This window comes from Nelumbo lutea, chromosome 1, assembly GCF_056320005.1.
Source record: "Nelumbo lutea isolate HS-2025 chromosome 1, American lotus-T2T, whole genome shotgun sequence".
NCBI lineage: Eukaryota > Viridiplantae > Streptophyta > Magnoliopsida > Proteales > Nelumbonaceae > Nelumbo > Nelumbo lutea.
In genome coordinates, this window is record NC_142684.1 from 5,715,552 (window position 1) to 5,735,451 (window position 19,900).

The window sequence follows — 19,900 nt, forward strand, 5'->3', positions numbered from 1 at the left end:
TAACAAAATATACAAGTGCCTACCTTTAGAAAGTCAACAATAAAATATGGATTCGCCTTAAACTCTTCAAAAGGAGGCAAGACCAATGGGGTTGAAGTAAGAATGGCACTAAGAAACTCTTGTATATGGTCAATAAAACTGACTGAAGTCTTGAACAGTAAAACATCACCACCAAGTAAGGGAAACAATTCTTGCATCCATAAAAAGCGGTTCAAGAGACCTGGAAAAAGTGTAAATAAGTTTATTGAAAATTAACAAAAACGAAAAATGCATTTGATGAAGGGCGGACATTAGCTGATACTCAAAATCATTTTTGTTGAAAAGTAAAGAGAAAATTCTATTTAAAAAAGGAAAACTGATTACAAACGCCACTGAGGTGTTAAGATAACACCCAATCCAGCTACAAAAGACAATAAGAAACACAAACACGCATGAGGAAATCATAAGAAACCTCTCCAGCCCAAGAGAAACTAGTCATCATCTTCAAACATTTCATCTTGCCCGTCATCTTCCTCGTTCCATGCCTCTCCTCCCCCTATTATGGTCTTCTTCATTCTCTCTTCCTTCTCCCTTCAAAAGCTCCAAAGGCCCTCCTAGAAAACTCCTCACTCCCCAATAAAACAGACCTAAACTCCTGCCAACCCTTACATCCCCATTGGCCAGACTCCCAATCTCCATCACCCCCCCCCTCCTTTCCACCTCCCTGAGACACAACAAAGTATCTCTCGCCATCTCAACCACACTCCTCCTTTATCCTTGGCCCTAGCCTAACCTCCAATCTTTCCTCATCTGAAGTCAACAACTGCTCCCCTTTTGAAGCTTGAAACTCACCCCCCCCCGGTCTTTCATCAACCATCTTCTTCAAGCCTTTATCATTTATTCTCTTCCTCTTGTAAACTCCCTTACATTTATTGGAAGGACCAACCCCAAAAAATCTCTCTTATATTTATTGGCATGATGTGGTGGTTAGCATCTGTTGAGTTTTGGGCTGATATCACTTGTTTTATTTACATAGTATAGTTAGGGAGTTATTGGGTCCAAGGAATTTGCCAAGCCTACCCCAAAATCAAATCCAAGTATGTTTGTGCTTTCGGGTTTTGGTACTAATCCTAGCTCTGGCCTTGTTGTTTGTCTCCCAGGTTCCATATCTGCTTCCATGCCGACTGCCCATGATGTAGCTGAGGCACAAGAGGAAAAGGAGAGGGGAGAGAGTGTGGAGCCTTAGAGTAGAAGAGCTCAATGAGATGACAAGGGAAGATTTAGAGAAGGAAAAGGAAAATGAGAGCAAGGAAAGTGGGAATAAAGTAGCCGGAGATGGGATGGAGTCTAGAAAGAATGAGGAGACCAGAGAGGAGGAACGAGAAAAGGTTGAAAAAGAAGAAACAAAAGAAGATTCATTGGCTGAATTTGTAGGAAAGCTGGGTTGTAAAATAAAAAACCCAAATGAGTTGAAAGCATACCTGAAGAATAGAAAAGAAGAAGGGAAGGTGAGAAAAAGAAAGTTGAGTGAAGCCGAGAGGTTGAAGCTGGATTTGGAAGAGGATAAAGAATTCAGTGAAAGAAAGGGAAGGGGAAGGAAAGGAGGAAGATAGGAAAAAAAGGGGATCACGGACAGATTAAGCAGGCAAAATGAAGATTGTGAGTTGGAATGTGAGAGGTTTGGGGAATGTAAGAAAGAGTGTTAATAAAGGAGGTCCTAAGAAAGGAAAACCCAGATATACTCCTAATTCAAGAATCTAAGCTCATGACATTTGATAATAGGTGGACCAAAAGTGTGTGGAGAGAAAATGGTCTTAATTGAGCAATGAGACCCTCTTGGGGTTCCTCTGGAGGGATAGTAACATTGTGGAAGAATGAAGTTGTGGAAGAAGTTGAAGAATTAGTTGGAAGATTTTCAGTTTCTATCAAATTCAAACAGGTGGTCGATGGGTATGAATGGGTCTTAACTAATGTCTATGGCCCTAATGGTTACAGGCAGAGTAATGAGTTGTGGGAAGAACTAGGAGATATCAGAGGGTTGTGGGAAGGTCCTTGGTGTGTAGGAGGGGACTTTAATGTAATTAGATTCACTGAGGAGTGTAACAATGTGCGGCAAAGAAATACCACAAGTATGAGGAAATTCAATGAGTTTATCAATTTGTTTGAGCTCAAAGAACTGAATCTTTTGCATAACAGTTTCACCTGGTCTAATCTCCAAACTGAACCAATTTGCTCAAAATTAGACAGGTATCTTTTTACTATTGAGTGGGAAGAACATTGGGGAGACTTGGTGTCAAGGACATTGCCTAGAGTCACCTCTGATCATTGGCCAATATTGGTAAGTAAGTTTGAGCCTGGGAATAGAGGACCTACCCCCTTCAGATTTGAGAATATGTGGTTGTACCAACCAGGTTTTAAGGAGAAAGTAAAGGAGTGGTGGTTAAAAAGTAACCCAAGGGTCAATTGGGAAGGTATGAAATTCCATTGGAAGCTGAAAGAGTTGAAAAGTAAAATCAAGGAATGGAATATACTTCATTTTGGGAGGCTAGAGGAAAGAAAATAACAGTTGGTTAATCAGATTGAGGAGCTGGATGCAAAAGAAGAACTAGGTTCATTCAGGGAAAGGGACAAAGAGCTAAGGTGGGAGCTGAGAAAAAATTTGGAGGATATCCTCTTCAAAGAAGAAATCAGTTGGAGGCAAAAGTCCAGACACAAGTGGGTAAAGGAAGGTGATAGGAACACAAACTTTTTTCATGCTATAGCAAATGGTAGGAGAAAGAAGAATCTCATTTCTAAGTTAGTGATTAATGGTATAACCTTAACCCAACAGAATGAGATTAGTGGGGCTCTTGTGGACCACTTCAAGTCCATCTACAGAAGGCCTCTGTCTAGCAGATTACAGATTGAAGGTTTGGATTTGCCTGGGCTCCCTGAAGAGTCGAGGGTGTGGTTGGAAAGAAGATTTGAATTAGAAGAAATAAGGGTAGCCATCTTCTCTATGGATAGATCTAAAGCACCTGGTCCTGATGACTTTATGATGGCTTTTTATCAAGACTGTTGGGAGATACTTAAGGATGATATTCAAAGAGTGTTTTCTGAACTTTTTGAAAGAGGGGTGATCAATCCATGTCTAAATTCTACTTTCCTTGCTTTGATCCCAAAAAAGGTAGGAGCTTGTCATTCCAAAGAGTCCAGGCCCATCAATTTGGCAAACAGTCTTTATAAAATTATTGCCAAGGTGTTATCTAGGAGGATTACAGAGGTGCTATCCTTAATAATTTCCCCGAATCAAGGTGCCTTTGTGAAGAATAGGCAAATTGTGGATCAAATCCTAATTGCAAATAAGAGTGTGGAAGACTTAAAAAGAAGTGGGAAGAAAGAGTTGGTGTGCAAATGGGATCTCGAAAAGGCATACGATTTGGTGGATTGGTCGTTCTTATTGGAAGTCCTAGAGTCTTCTGGATTTGGGCATAAGTGGTGCAATTGGGTGAAAGGATGTGTTAGGACATGCCACTATTCTATTTTGGTGAATGGTAAGGTGGTAGATCACTTCCCGGCTACTAGGGGTATTAGGCAAGGGGACCCCCTTTCTCCTTTCCTTTTTACCCTAATTGATTGAAGAAAACTGAAGAAAACAGACCTTGAGAGTTCGGCAATGAGGGTTTTGAGAGTGAGAGTTTCGAACATTACTTCCTCTCAGCACCCTAACACTATTTTATTAAGATAAATTTGAATAATTACAAGGAGGCCCTTAGTTGGGCAAGAAATTACAAAGAACATAACAAAGAAAGGATGGGCCTGGAATAAGGCCCATTACAGAAAATAACATAAACAGTAAGAAAGAATAAACAGCCTATGGGCCATTCGGCCCATCTTCTCTACACTCCCCCTCAAATTGAGCATAGATGTCAATCATGCCAAGCTTGCTAGTATCATGCTGAAGTTTTGCCTTGGGAATGAATGCCATTGTCCTTCAGATGAGATGAAAGGAAAACATACTTCACCCGAAGAGACCCTTTCTCTAATGAAGTGTCGATCAACTTCAATATGCTTAGTTCTATCATGTTGCACTGGATTGTGAGCAATGTTGATGGCAACCTGATTATCACAGTACAACATCATTGGCTTGTCATGTTCAACCCCAAGTTCCTTCATCAATGATTTTAGCCATAATAGTTCAGAAACTCCATGTGCCATGGCCCTGAATTCTGCTTCAGCTGAAGAACGAGCAACAACCGATTGTTTGTTGCTTCTCCAAGAAACAACATTACCAGCCACCAAGTTGCAATACCCAGAAATAGATCTTCTGTCATCAATGTTTTCGGCCCAGTCAGCATCGGTGTAGGCTTCAAGTTTCATATGACCATGCTTGGCAAACAGAATTCCCTTTCTTGGGGAGCCCTTCAAATAACATAGGATTCGCTCTACTGCTGCCATATGAGTGTCTCGGGGAGCATGCATGAATTGGCTAGTGCAACTGATTGCATATGCAATATCTAGCCGAGTCATGCATAGGTACAGAAGTTTCCCAAGAAGCCTCTAGAAGATTCCTTTATCAACTAACAATGTCTCATCTGAGGCAGAGAGTTTATGACTCATATCAATAGGAGTAGCAACTGGTTTAGCACCCATCTTTCCAGTTTCAGAGAGCAAGTCAAGAACATACTTCCTTTGGGAGATAAGAATCCCATCCTTGGATCGAGCAACTTCTATGCCGAGGAAGTATCTCAGTTCCCCCAAATCTTTAATCTCAAACTCTGTATGGAGGAAAGATTTTAGATCATGAATTCCTGAAACATCATTACCAGTCACTACAATATCATCTACATATACAATGAGGTATACTGTCAGAGGTCCACTCCTCTTCACAAAAAGAGTATGATCGGACTGTGTCTGCACATAACCAAAGTTAACAAGTGTTGTTCTAAATCTCTCAAACCATGCTCTAGGGGACTGTTTTAGTCCATAAAGGGATTTCTTCAGCCTACATACCTTTCCTTTCATATCAGTTCCGTACATCCCTAAAGGAAGAGACATATAAACCTCCTCATGTAATTCACCATTTAGAAATGCATTCTTCACATCCAATTGATAAAGGGGCCAGTCAAAGTGAGCAGCTAAAGATAGAAGAACCCTCACAGATGTCATCTTGGCAACAGGTGCAAAGGTCTCCAGATAATCAATCTCATATGTCTATGTATAGCCTTTTGCAACCAGCCTAGCCTTGTACCTTTCAATGGTGCCATCAGCTCGATATTTGATAGTAAAGACCCACTTGCAACCGACTGGATCCTTCCCTTCAGGCAAATCAACCACTTCCCATGTGTCATTCTTGTGTAGGGCATCAATTTCAGACCTCATAGCATCCCTCCATTCTGGAATATTAAGAGCTTCTGACACAGACCTGGGAATAGGGTTAGAAGCAACAGAAGATAGATAGGCAAAGTATGAAGGAGAAAGCAACCTGTAAGAAAGGTGCTTGGAAATGCAGTGAGCAGTGTACTTCCATTTTCCTTTCCTAACAGCATGGGAATATCAAGGTCAGGGAAGGATGACTCCAAGGGTGTTGAAACTGTACTTGTTGTCTAATCTGTGACTGGAAGTGTATGAGGCTCATGTGTTGTAGGAGAAACAACCTGCTCATTTCTGGATCTTTGCCTTTGATACACCTTGGGATTGAGGATAGGATGAGGAGGTAAAGGTGGAAGAACATTGGGACAAGGAGAATGGAACGACTGATCCGCCCTTGATTCATTTGAAGGAGAAGCAGACTCATCAAAAGACTCAACTAGGATAGGAAGAGGAAGAGCACACACCTGTGACAAATCCTCCCCCTGTGGACAATGTCCATCCGGAGAGGAACCATAAAAGGGAGAAAGCTCATCAAAGGTGACATCCATTAAGACATACCGAGAGCCAGTCTTTGGATCAAAACAACAGTAACCCTTCTATGTGGGGGAATAACCAAGGAAGATACACTTGTGGGCTTTGGGTTCAAATTTATGCCTTTAGACACTTGGAGCATGTACATAACAGGTGCTGCCAAAGACACGAAGAGGAATAGGAAAAAGATCCTTGTCCGGATGAAGGAGATTGAAGGGAGACTTAAACCCTAAAACCCTAGATGGCATACGGTTTATAAGGTAGGTGGTTGTGAGAACGGCATCACCCCAAAACCTTGTAGGAACATGTGAGGCAAATAAGATACTTCTTGCAACTTCAACAATATGCCTATTTTTCCTCTCAGCAACTCCATTCTATTATGAGGTCCTAACACAGGAGCTTTGGTGAATAACCTCCACGTCAGAGAGATAACAGGATAGGTTCTTCTCAAAATATTCTTTTGCATTGTCAGATCTGAAAATTTTAATCCTGGTATCAAATTGGGTTAGAACAAATTCATGGAATTGTCTTACAAGTCTTGGAACTTCATCACGGGATTTCATCAGGAATATCCAAGTGAATCGAGAAAAGTCATCAATAAATAATATAAAATATTTGTAGCCACCCATGGAGGGTAAGTGGTAAGGCCCCCACACATCAGAGTGCACAATATTAAAAGGAAAAGAATATCTTTTATTGCTCAAAGGATAATTGTTTCTACAATGCTTTGATAACTCACAAGACTCACAATGAAGACTAGACAAACTAATTCCCATAAACAGTTCAGGGAATAGATGACTCAAGGCAGAAAAAGACAGATGACCCAAACGACGATGACACAACATAATTCGACTAATAGACACTGAAAAAACAGACCCGAAAGCAACATTCCTAGGATGAACAGTGCATTGTCCCGGAGTATCAAGTACGTATATTCCATTCGCCTCATGGCCACTCCCAATCACCTTCTGAGACTCCAGATCCTGAAAAACACAGTAGGAAGGAAAGAAGGTTACACAACAGTTTAGTGACTTGGTTAAACTACTTACAGACAACAAATTTGTATTTAGTCTAGGTACATGAAGTGCAGAAGGTAGGAACAAGGAATCTGTAGCCTTGATGGTTCCCTTGCCAGAAATAGGGGCAAGTGAACCATCAGCTAAGGTGATTTTATCACGTCTAGGAAGCAAGTCATATGAAACAAACAAGGTAGAAAGGTTGGTCATATGATCAGAAGCACATAAGTCAATAATCTAAGGGATCTTAAGATTACCTAAAGTGGTTGCATGATTGGCAGAGGCCCTTATACCTGAATGAGAAAACGCAGAAGAAGCTGAATTTCCTGAAGGGTTGGAAGAAGAAGTCACATCCTCTAGATGACTGATCATCTTCCCAAACTTTTCATATTTTGCTTTCATGGCTGCCAACTGTGCACAAGAAGACATCTCTTCAGTATAGTACTTATCACTATCTGGCCCAGCAGCCACATTTGCACTTCCTGTCCTTTTACAATCATGTTTTTCTGAAACCGAATGGGAACAAGATCAGGATGTAATTTCCAGCACTTGTCTTTGGTGTGCTTCGGCTTCTTGCAGTACTCACATACAACTTCTTTCTTTCCTGAGCCACTAGATGTCCCAACAATACCTTTGGGTTTAACCCCCATATTCGCAAAGTGGTCACTAATACTAGCCCCTTGAACCTAAACAGCCATTCTGCTCTCTTCACTGCTCACCAAAGCATAAGCTTGTGACAATGAGACACTCTCCTTGGAAAGGATATTCTGCTTTGTGATATCATATTCTGGGTTTAGTACGGTTAAGAACTCAAACACCCTGTTCCTTTCAACCAGTTTTCTGTAAGTCTCTACATCATTGGTGGTGTCCCAAGTTACAGCTTCTATTAGGTCAATTTCTTGCCACAGAGACTTCAGGGTTGAGAAGTATACAGCTAAAGGTTTCTCCCATTGCCTTAAATTCTTCACATCACTTCCCAATTTATAGGCTCTAGCCACATTTAATTTTTGGGAATAGGTTTCTGCAATACTGTCCCAAATTTCCTTTGCTGAATTCATCCATAGGTAGTGTTGGCTAATTTGTGGCTGCATTGAGTTCACAAGCCACCCAATGACAGTGTAATTTTCTTGCATCCACTTCTCGTAGGATGGATCATCTTCTGGGGGAGCCTTCTTGCTCCCGGAAATAAACCCCCACTTTCCTCTACTACATATATAAATCTTTACCGATTGTGACCATGCAAGATAATTAGTTCCATCTAGTTGAATTGTGGTCACAGTCAATAAAGAATCACCTGGAGTCCCCTGAACCGGTCCATATTCAGCACCAATCTTGTTTTCAAATTCTGAGGAGTTCATCATGTAAACACTTCAAATATGATTTCAGATGACTTCTACAAGTGTACCGAATGAGGATGAGCAAGGACTGAGTTCAACCAACCTCAAGACAGCAATACACAAGGCCAAACTACACCCGGAAGTTGCAAGAAACAAGACAGAAGTAGAACCTTGGTTTGGCCTTCAAGAAGTAATCAGAAAACTTCTAAGCATTGTGCACTCAATCGAAGTTCCTTTTCTAATCAGGGCCTTCAAGGTAATCACCAAAAAATAGCCAAGAAGAGTAAATACTAGTCCATATTGATGAAGAAGCCTTTTTACAAACAAGGTGTGGGCAATAGAGAAGACCCCACTGTCAAAGGTGAAAAAAAAGTCTCAAGAACAGTCTGTACAGGCCCCCAAAACACAGCCAAAAAGAAGCAACAAATTGCAACACTGAATCCAAGGATGTTTTGGCAATTTTGACAGTCCAAAAAGGAGTGAAAACAACCCAGAAATCTCTGGGTTAAACCAGATTAAAAGACAGCCAAATAGTTGTACAGAAACAAACCATAAATTTCGGACACTTCAACAGTCCAAACACAGAAAAATAACCCAGAAATCTGAGCACAACTTACAATATTTAAGCTTCAAATCAGAAACCAAGTTGTTTCCCTTTTTTTCTCTGATTCTTCCTGGCCATCGAACCCCTTCTCCAAGAGATTTGAGTCTTGGGCACCTTCCAATGACCTCCAAGAATCAGGCAACACGAGCTGAAGTTTCCAGCCCTAGAATACTGAATTTCAGACCTGCTCTGATACCATGAAGAAAACTGAAGAAAACAGACCTTGAGAGTTCGGTAATGAGGGTTTTGAGAGTGAGAGTTTCGAACATTACTCCCTCTCAGCACCCTAACACTATTTTATTAAGATAAATTTGAATAATTACAGGAGGCCCTTAGTTAGGCAAGAAATTACAAAGAACATAACATAGAAAGGATGGACCCGGAATAAGGCCCATTACAGAAAAGAACATAAACAGTAAGAAAGAATAAACAGCCTATGGGCCATTCGGCCCATCTTCTCTACATTGATGAAATCCTAGGGAAGCTCATTGAGAGAACAGATTCTAGAAACTTGGTGAAAGGTTGGAGAATAGGGAGGGATAGGGTCCCAGTAACCCATCTACAATTTGCTAATGATACAATTCTTTTCTGTGGTGGGGACGAGTTAAGTTGGGTTAGTAATTTAAAGCTAGTGATCAATGTGTTTGAACAAATGAATAACCTCAAAGTTAATTTTGATAAGAGTTGTGATTGGCATTAACTTGAGTGATAGTGAAGTGGAGGGAAGGGCCCAAATTTTGGGTTGCGAGACTGCCCAGTGGCCATTGATCTATTTGGGGCTGCCACTAGGGGATAACCGAAGTAAAAAGAGCTTTTGGAAATAGGTGATTGATAGATTCACTAAGAGGTTAGCGTCTTGGAAGAAAAATTACCACTCTCTAGGAGGTAGGATAACTTTGATTAAGTCAATATTAGCTAACCTGCCTGTTTACTTTCTGTCTGTGTTTAAAATTCTTGAGGGAGTATGTGGGATTTTGGAAAAGTTAATGAGAGATTTCTTATGGGAACCACGAGAAGAGAAAAGAGATCATATAGTCAGGTGGAATATAGTTACCAAAACTAAAAGTGACGGTGGGTTTGCTTTAGGTAATTTGCAGAAAAAGAACGAAGCTCTATTGGGGAAATGGCTTTGGAGATTGACTTTGGAGAGGGATAAATTGTGGGCTCAAGTAGTCTTAAGTATTCATGGGCAAGCGGCAAATGGTTGGGATACGGGAGTATCATCTAGAGCTACAAGAGCTTCTCCTTGGAAATCCTTTCATGCCATACTTCCTTCTTTCCTCCTTGAGAATCAGGTATGACCTTTGCTCTGGTAACCTTGTGAAATTTTGGGAACATGTTTGGGTGGGAAACACACCGTTGAAAGAGCTATTCCCCTCCTTGTATTCCCTTTCACGATTTAAAAATGAGCCAATCTCCACTTTTCTGACCACTTCGAATTCAATTGTTGATTAGAACTTGGGTTTTAGAAGGGCCCATAGAGACTGTGAACTGAACCTTATTTCTGGCTTGCTCAAAATCCTAGATGAGGTGGGTATTGACCCCTCTAGGAGGGATCAAGGTTCAAAATATCGATACGCCCAACACACTGGTAGGGGTGTATCGGGTGTTTCAATACCTTTTTTATTTTTTTTTCAAAACCGGTTCAGGGGACCGGTTTAGGACTCCTCCACCCCCCTAAATCGGTCAGACCCCCAATACACCCACTATAGGGGTGTATCGGAGGGGTCCCAGAACGATATGTATCAGCCGATACGGGCCGATACGTGTCGATACTTTGAACCTTGGGAGGGATAGTAGGGGTCTCCTTCTTCAGGTGCCTTCTCGTGCTTTCCTTTTTCAAAGAATTGGTTCATTCCCCACCTATTTTTGGACTCCCCTTCCCAGTTTTGGAAGTTTGGGGTAGACCAATCCCTTCCCAATTTAGTGCTTTTTGCTGGGAAGCCTTAGAAAAGTGTAACACTTGCGATCTACTTCAAAGAAAAAGGCCTAATTAGTGTTTATCCCTGCACTGGTGCATCCTTTGTAAGGAGAATGGTGAGACCTGTCATCACTTATTGACATCTTGCCCATTTGTTTCAGAGATCTGGTATTGGTTTTTCTCTCTTTTTGGTTGCAGGTGAACCCCTCCCTCAAATGTACAAAGCTTGTTCCATTCTACTTCAGTTAGGGGGTAGAAGAAGAGAGGGAAAATACTATGGAGATGCGTAAGAGCAGCTATCTGTTGGACATTTGGGAGGAAAGGAATCAAAGGACCTTTCATGGGAAAGAAAGAAATAAGGGTGCCATCATCGAATTAATTTCTATAAGGATGGCTCAATGGGCTAAGACTATGAAGCTCTTCAAAAATTATTCAGAAGGAGACATCATCAGGAAGTGGAAAGAAGTGGTTTGGTCAGCTTCAATGAAAACTTCATCTATCCCAGTTTAGTCTCCTGACTCTCCTCCAGCTTTGGGGTTCACTAAACGGAACTTTGACGGTAGCAGCGAAGGAAATCCAGGCCTATCAGGTATAGGGGGAGTTTTCAAGGATAAAGAAGGTCGAATTATTGCCATGTATTCTGGTTCTATTGGATGGGGGGATTCTCTAAGAGCTGAAATATTGGCTGTTCTGGAAGGGGTAAAAAGAGCCCAAGAGTTGAATATCAGAAAACTGATGGTGGAAAGTGATTCTAAGCTGGCTATCAATTGGCTGCCGAAGGACGATTTCAGTTTGTGGAAATATCAGAATGAGAAAAAGAAAGTTAGACAAAATCAAGTTTCAATGGACTAAGAGGAGTGCCAATTCATTGGCAGATTCATTGGCCAAACAAGGGATGGGAAGAGTCAACTTTTTCTGGGCAATATTGTAAACTGAAATGTACCTTTTGGGAGGGTTAAGAGATTTTACCCCTCCTCTTGTATCTTTTTCTCTTAATATCTATTAATAAAAGTTTCTGTTATTTATAAAAAAAAAAACTGTTATTCCACTATTTAGAACATGTAAAGTTACAAAAATGCACCGGTTAAATGATTCTCAATAGGGAAAATACAATGATATACCAAAAGACAAAGCTGCCCTCTGTTGGTATACATTTCAACATCTTCAAAAAAATAATAACTAGGAACTGGATCATTATTCTCATTCATTCACTAAGAGATGTTAAAGTGCCAACATATTCCAAAACAATTTACAGTAATAAAAAAAAAAAAGAAACAATGCAGAACTTAAGAATTTCAAAACAACCTTCTAAAGTTCCAATAGTATCAAGCTTATTAATAAACTTCTACAAACGGAATAGAATTATCATCCACCCACTTCAATCTACAAAAAGCACCAAGTTTAACAATATGGAAGTATGCAAACAAAAAAAGTGTTTACCCTGCTCGGTACCACATACACCCTTAGGTTTTCCAGTCGATCCGGATGTGTATATTAAATAACAGAATGTTTTCATGGTTCTGCACTCACAAGGCCAACCCAAATTGCACTGTCCAAATTTCCCTTTAAGATTTGCCTTCATAGATATGTTTAACACAGAGCAATAATTCTGATCTACTAGCCAATTAGACAAGTTAAGGTGGTGATGATTGCATGTATAATGAGAAGATCCAGAACTGATAATAAGTGCAACCTTTGAAGAAGAAATTATGGATAGTAATCTATCTTTTGGCCATGAAGGATCTAAGGGCAAGAATGCTTCACCACATCTCAGAACTGAGAAAACAGTAATAATGTATTCAACAGATGGCACCATGCATATTCCAAATATTTTTGTGCTACTATTCACATTTTGAATCCTCGCTGGGTTCTCAATAAGGTTGACCTTTCCTGACAACTCCCAAGTTTTTCCATCTTTTGTGTCCTCTCGATAAACATAGCCTGCAACAGAACCAATATTTAACTTGTAGCAAAATTTTTTACAATATATAGAGCAGCATCAAACAATCCTTTTTCCCAACAAAAAAAAAATGGAGAAATTCTAACAAACAATGACTAATACAACCTTTTGTTTTCTTTGTCCTACAGACAAGGTGGAACCCATGAAAGACATATCCAACTTTGTCTTGTTATCTTTCTTCTCACAGTTCTTACAGTTGAGAAGAAAACAACAATAATTTTCAAGAGAAATAACAGAAAATAAAGAAGAATGTTCAGAACAGCAGAGAGGATGAAGAAGAGAAGAGATGGAGTTGTGGGAAAAGAAAGAACCATAACTTCTCCCAGCTCTTCTGAATGGTATATTTGAACCACTATAAAAAAGAAAAAAAAAGTAAAATTACAAGAGTGCCCCTATATAAGGTGGCAGCAAGAATAAATAATAAAAGTAGCCTTAGGCACATTACAACCAAAGCCCATGTAACTAAAATAAAATAATAAGAAGCACATAGAACCACTCGCCCAACATCTCAACACTTACCATGTCTATAGGACGAAGATTAGAAGAACCTCATAAAGTTGTTGTTTACTAGTAGGGGTGTAAACGGATCAAATTCGAACCGAATCAGGCAATATATGAATTCGAATCCGATTAGAAAATTTGATATCCGAATTCGATTCGATATCCGATGGATATTGAAAATTAATATTTGAATTTGAATCCGATTAAATATTCGAATATTCGATTCAACTCGAATTCGACCAATTAATTATTTTAGGTAATTAATAAATATTTTATTTATATAAGTATATAAGTTATTTACATAATTTAATTATTATATAAATTATAAAAAACATTTAAATATTTTATATATTATATAAAAGAATTAAATAATCGATCAAATTCGGATATTTATTGAATCAAATCAGGTCATATCTGAATTCGAATCCGATTAGCTATTCGGTATGAATAGGATATCCAAATTCAATCGATTAGATATTCGAATTATCCAAATTCAATTCGATTATGTCAAATCTTGAATTCTCGAATACCGTTGACACCCCTATTTGCTAGCATTCCTCACAAAATTATATATAAACAAAAAGAAAGATTATGTACAGGAAACCATGACACAACAGTCTCAGCTGGTTCATATTTTAAGAACCAGCAGAGCAAGAGAGAAAGAAGATGAGAGGATAAGGAAAGGCAACAAAAGAGTGAGATAAAGAACAAATCATGGGATTTAATTTAATTATCCCATCAACCTCTATTGTTATTTGTATAGGTGGTTACTGCCTTGGTTTACAATGAACTACAGTTTGAAAAACAATTAAAAAGACATCAATCCCCCTTGTTGGTAATTTGTCCTAAACTGTCAAAACTGCCCCTATTACATACTATAAACATAAAGCATAAGCATAGGCCCATAAAATCCCAACTTGTTACAAATAAATCAGCCTGAGGCCTATCCAAGGCCTTTATAAACAAGTTGGCAAGCTTAGAACATGAATACTTACCACTACTTTGTAAACAAGGCCTTTTTAACCAGTAAAGTACTATGAATTGCCTTCCAAGGAGAGGCAAGAGTTTCCATAGTTGAGACTCTTGAGAGTCCAGAATTCCATCCATTAGCCAATAGCTCATGAATACTTACCACCACTTTCTACCATAACTTCTCTTCCTTCACCGGTAACCTCCATAACCATATCCATAATAGAGCCATATTTTTCTTTCTATCTTCCCAAATCCCAAGCCTCCCTACTCTTTCCTTCTACATACCACATCCCACTTGACCAAATAATCTTTCTTCTTTTCTCTTCGTTCTCATAGGAAGTCTCTCATTGTCTTCTCTATTTGTTTCATAATAAATTGTGGCATTTTGAAAACTGATCAAGTAATACATCGGGAGATTAGCTAATCTTGACTTGATAAGTGTAAGCCTGCCACCCAATGAGATGTAGTTCCTTTTTCTAAGCAATCAACTTCTTATAAGTCCTATCTAGAATAGAATACCAAAAAGATTTAGCTCTTGGATTAACCCCTAAATGAAGCTCAACATAGGTCATTGGCCAAGAGGCTCTAGAACAACCCAATATTTGTGCAAAAGAAGCTACCTCCCCTTTCTCCATATTAACCCTTGCAAGAAAGTTCTGCAAATGGCATGGTAGATGCTTTAGCTAAACAAGGGGCAAATAGGCGCCAGATATTTTGGGCTAAAATGTAATGTTTGTTTTTGGAGTTTGTGTACTAGCTTTATTTTGATAATCACTTGGGAGTGGGCAATATACCCACAGCAATGTAACCTTCAGTTTTAATATATTCTTAATAAATTCTATCTTTGCTGATCAAAAAAGTTTTAAGAAAGCCCCTCTCCATATAAACCATCAAATTAAAAATACTCTCAAACAATTTAACCACCAACATTAAATTTCTAATCCATTAGTCCTCCTCACCATCACAAAATATAATAATATTTTTTATCAGCCACAAAATATAACAATATCATCAGCAAACTGTAGATGAGTGACCGCTGCATTGTTCTTCCCCACTATCCACAAAATATAATAATATCATCAGCTAGCTGCCACTACATTGGCAGCTTTTTGGACCGATAGAATGCTTGAAATAGGCAAACATTTTATGGTGCTGATATTTCACCAAGTGATATTATTAGCCTTGCCCATGGCCTAACCAATGAATTTCAGAGATATTGTAATGTGAATATGTTGAAACTTGTCACTGCTAGTAGAGAACAATACCATTTATCTATTGTGACAGTGCACTTAAGGAATGTGTAGCTACAATGGATTTTACGGTTCTCAACAGCTCTATATCCTTTGTTGAAGCAGGGGTCACAGATTTGAGGCCCATTGATGTGGAATATGTGGAAGCCATCACTCTTCATAAAGCTTTTCGGTTTGCTAAGGCTCAAACACAAGGCAATCTGTGTGATGACTAGTTTTTTATCTGTTGTTAGTTGTTTGACAAATCTGGGGAAGCCATGTCCTCGGCAGAGTAGCTCAGCACTTGATGATGCAGGGTTTCTTTCTATTATGAAGTTTGATCACTTATCTATTTTATTACATGTTAGGCAATCCAAATATTACTCGGCACACAAAAATCTCAGTCTGGGTTATCAGTTCCAAGAAGTTGTACTTTTCAACTTATTATCCATTAGTTAGGTGTACAATCTCTCTCCTCCACTTGTGGGTTTTTTTTTTTTTTTGAACTTTTGGGAAAATAAGAAAAGAAAAAACATGGAGGTATTTAATCTCACCACAACCAAGAAAACTGAATCTAACAATTCTCTTATGGAACATGGGCATCTTTGCAGTCTGAACGCCATTCCGCTCATCGCTCAGGTCTTACTAGTAGCACTAGTACCATATCCAAGCAGTAAAGCAAGACTTCGTCTGAAGCTTTAAACGATATGGTAATTGCAATTCAAGTATACTTCTCCGCTAGACATAACTGATAAGAGTGGCAAAACATGACTTCAAAGGGCAGGGGTGTCTATTGATTAGCCAAGCTTCATCTGAACTCTGAAGCTCTAAACGATTTGGTCATTTATTAAATGATTGGAACCTTCCAACTTCCAAGTTGTTCGTAATTAAATATAGCTTCTTTTTTCATCAGAAACACTATTATTAGCCAGACGGTCCACACCATGTTCATCATGCAGAATGAAAGCAGAAAAAAAGGGCATTCAAACCAGTCAATAACACAAAACAGCAAAAGAACATATGGAAAACCCTAACCTTTTGATCTAATCAAGTTCGGATCGTCACCGCCATCCAATATGTGGCGGAGACGGGAGCTGAGGTCATCAACTGCGTCCAAAATTTCGGAGAAAGTGAAACACTCGTCCCCTTCATACACCGGAGGATACGAAGATACACGACGGCCAGCTATGAAATCATCTGACTGGTCGTGGTAGAAACCTGACTCGTCCATCTTCTCGCGTAACTCCCTGAAAATCCGAGCGCCACCATAGGCGTGTATAACTGCTACTTTATTGGGGTTCTTCGAAGCTGCCCTGAAGAACTCGTGAGAAATGCAACAATGGAACTTCTCTTCGATTTTTTCTGCCATCTTTGCTTCTGAGAGAGAATGCTGACCATGTGGAAAACCCCGCGCCACAGGGAAAAGCTTGAGGAGATGCCAAAAATCTTCAAACGGAACCGAATGCCGAACGTTGGATTTGGTGTTTCGGCTCAGCGGTTGAAATGAATGAAACGAACTTCACTAATACAATTATGAGCCTACAAATAACTACGAGAGTCCCACGGAGTCAACTGATGGGAGGAGGATGTGGCTCTACAAGGGGCGATGCAGAGTACGCACAACCATTTTTCCATATTGGCATGCAATTTGCTAATAAGATAATGAGCTCAGAAGAGCTATAAGCCAATACTGTGTTACAGAGAGCATGCAAGTCAATGGAGACAAAAAAATGAAATAACTTGGTTTCTGCTTGATATGTTGATATGTTGCTTATGGTTCCTCTTAAGGGATACATGCTTCTCCAACTCAAGATTGTAATAAAAAACTTTCAAATGAAAAGATTTTGCAAAATAAACACATTTTTGTGGAGGTTGTAACTAGGGTGTCATACATCTAGTACAGATGCTTGGTATCTCCTGTGAATGACCTTAGGTTTATGCAAGGAAACGTAACGTTAGCTAAGCATCGAGAGGATGGTTTTTAAAACCAATTGGGAGACCCAACCGGTCAGGGGTCCAATTATCAGGTCAAACGGTTTGATCATTCGAATCAAATGGTTGGGCCGTTTTGACAAAAAAATAAAAAATAGTTAAAATTGTTTGAATGGTTCGAATGATTAATCGCCCGGTTCAGCGATTTACTGACGAAAATCAATGATTTTTTTGAGAAAATCCAATTTTAGGGAGAAACAGAACCGATCCAATTCCCAGCTTTCGATCCGACCATTCAATCCGTTCTGGTTTTAAAAACTATGATTGAGAGTGTAGAGTACATTACCACCATACGAGAAGTCTTTGAAAATCCTTTTTTGACCCAATATACAAACCTAGGTCCGAGGATTTAAAACATGTTATAAGAGTCATGCACATCATTGTGGCAGAAGGAATTCTACCAAAAAAAGGGCTAGTTCAATTGCATTTCTTGAATGGAGCTACTTTTGCTCTATCTTATCAAGGTACAGAAGTCTGTTAACCTAGCCCACATAATGATGAGACACATGCTTAATGCAACAACAAATGGTACCAGCCCTCTTCTATATGGCATGGCACTCTTTGAAAGTACCCAAGCATTTCATATTGAGCTTTTAAAATCAAACAATGTTTGACCTACCACACAATGTTTGTCTTCAAAGGATTGAAAGTTCATCCCAATTTATAAGTTTGCAGAAGCATGGCTTCCTTTTTTTTTAAGTAGAAAAGAAAATTGATCAAAAAGAGCTACTGCCCATGGGCAAGAATGATATTTTCATTTATATTTTCTCTAGATTAAATTGGTCCCAATAGATACTAAGGTCAAAATTGTCACTTTCCATTTCAATCTAATGCATAAGTAAACCGGTTGCAAGTTTTAGGGGTGTTTTAGTAAAATACAATCTATAGGATATGTTATAGTAAACCCAAACTATAGAGGTGATTAGTAAATGACCCTTTTCTTTTTCTACTTCTTAGAGATAGAATTCAATTGAAAGCTTTTTTAGGAGGGTGAGAGTGGGATATCAATGAGGATTGCTGCTTCTGCATATTTTTATCTGGTGTTACTTTTCAAAGCAAATTTGGGATCTACTTTCTAACCCGGATGTCAAACCAATTTTGGGTGATAACTTGATCCTCTATGGTGAAGACTACATATTGGCATTAGGCTAAGTTTGGGAGTGCTTATTTGAAAAACAAACGTTTATTCTAATAAGTACATAGGAGAATTTAGTGAAAAAGCACTTATTTTAAATAGGGGTGCATAGTATAGATACTGATGATGCATGATATGGTGGTCTCTGTTGGAGGACAGCTCAGACGTTGTGTTGATAAAATCAATTGGTCGAGTTGTAAGAAGACTGTAGTTAAAGTACTCGAGGTGGGCACTCCAATGCTTAAGTTAACGAAGAATTTTAAGAGAGCTAAAAAATGAAAGAGAAAGAGAGTTTCGAGAGCAAAATCGCATGTACGTATTCCAATTGAAGGGAGCGCCTATATACAGGCGCAAGTAGTTGTTGGCTTCATATAACGCATTTGAGATCCCCGAGAGGATGTCGATTACCTGCCCGCCTCGCTCGTAGGTGGGTTACGTGGAAAGCGATAAGGCTTATATGGTTATCTCCGAAGTGGGTGGCAAGGAGGTCAGCTTCCTTGATCGGGTGTTGTGATTCTAGAGAACTTGGAGACGATAATTCATACAAACAGAAATTGACCACCACGTCATGTGGGCCACTACCTCAATCTCGATTAGGGCAATCAGTCTTTAGAGGGAGGTCGCCCCTCTTGTCAAGGTCCGTGGTCAAATCCATCAGGGCACGAACGCCTCCTAAAGCCATATCTAGCTGAGATATTGAGGTGATGCTAGGCATTTGAGGTGTGTATGAGGATGCTCCAAGGTGAATCTAGCTAACTAGGTGCAAACACGTTGTTGCCTATGTAACTAGTTAACTAGCGCCTTGTGGCATAATATCACTAGAGGGCCAAATTTCTCCTCATCAATTGCCCCCACTCCCGAGTCTGATGTGATGAGCTCGACAAGGGAGTAGTTCAATCTGAGGTGATTTTGGCCCGAGTTCTAACAATGATTATGGTCCGGCCAGCAATTTGGGGGCGAAATGGTTCACCCAGTCTGGCTTGACCTCGGTCATCATTTCGCTGGTGCATAACGAGCTCTTTAGTTTCCCTAGGTCAAATTTTGGACATACTAAGGCCACGAGCATCCGGCATAGTTTGAATCCTTGGTGAAAGGCGTTGGTACTGAACTCTTCCCTGTCCTTCTGAAATTCAGGGGAAGATTGGAATTCCTGGACTACGCACACGCCAATGGCACAAATGCCTTCGACGAACTTTGACCTTTGCTCCTCAAGCTCGACTTCTTTTTCCTCCATCTCACGATGTTTTTGTTCTAGATCACTAGACAACTTCTCGACCCTCGCCACAGAGTTGTCGCTTCTTCTTTTCTCCTGTACCAGCTTGACTTTTAGGTCAGTGACAAGCTTGATGGCCCGTTCAAGGCAAGCTTTGC

The 19,900-nt window shown here is 39.6% G+C and overlaps 1 protein-coding gene across 6 annotated transcripts in view; it reads right to left on the bottom strand.

The window, feature by feature from the left end:
* Positions 1 to 17,318, bottom strand: part of LOC148873312 (AMP-dependent synthetase and ligase family protein) — a 132,329-nt gene extending 115,011 nt beyond the window's left edge. For 2 of the 6 annotated variants that reach the window (XR_016104670.1, XR_016104671.1), the window contains exons 1-3: positions 16,438 to 17,317; positions 12,181 to 12,681; positions 24 to 220 (exon numbers count right to left, since the gene is read on the bottom strand). Coding sequence is in view for 4 of the 6 variants with exons in the window: in XM_088962973.1 (XP_088819099.1) it covers positions 24 to 220; positions 12,181 to 12,681; positions 16,438 to 16,771 (1,032 nt within the window). In the remaining 2 variants the exon portion in view is untranslated. Of the gene's footprint in view, positions 1 to 23; positions 221 to 12,180; positions 12,682 to 16,437 lie in introns of all 6 variants that reach the window. The other 4 variants (XM_088962973.1, XM_088962972.1, XM_088962975.1 and 1 more) reach the window with 3 other exon arrangements.
* Between the last annotated feature and the right edge of the window lie 2,582 nt (positions 17,319 to 19,900).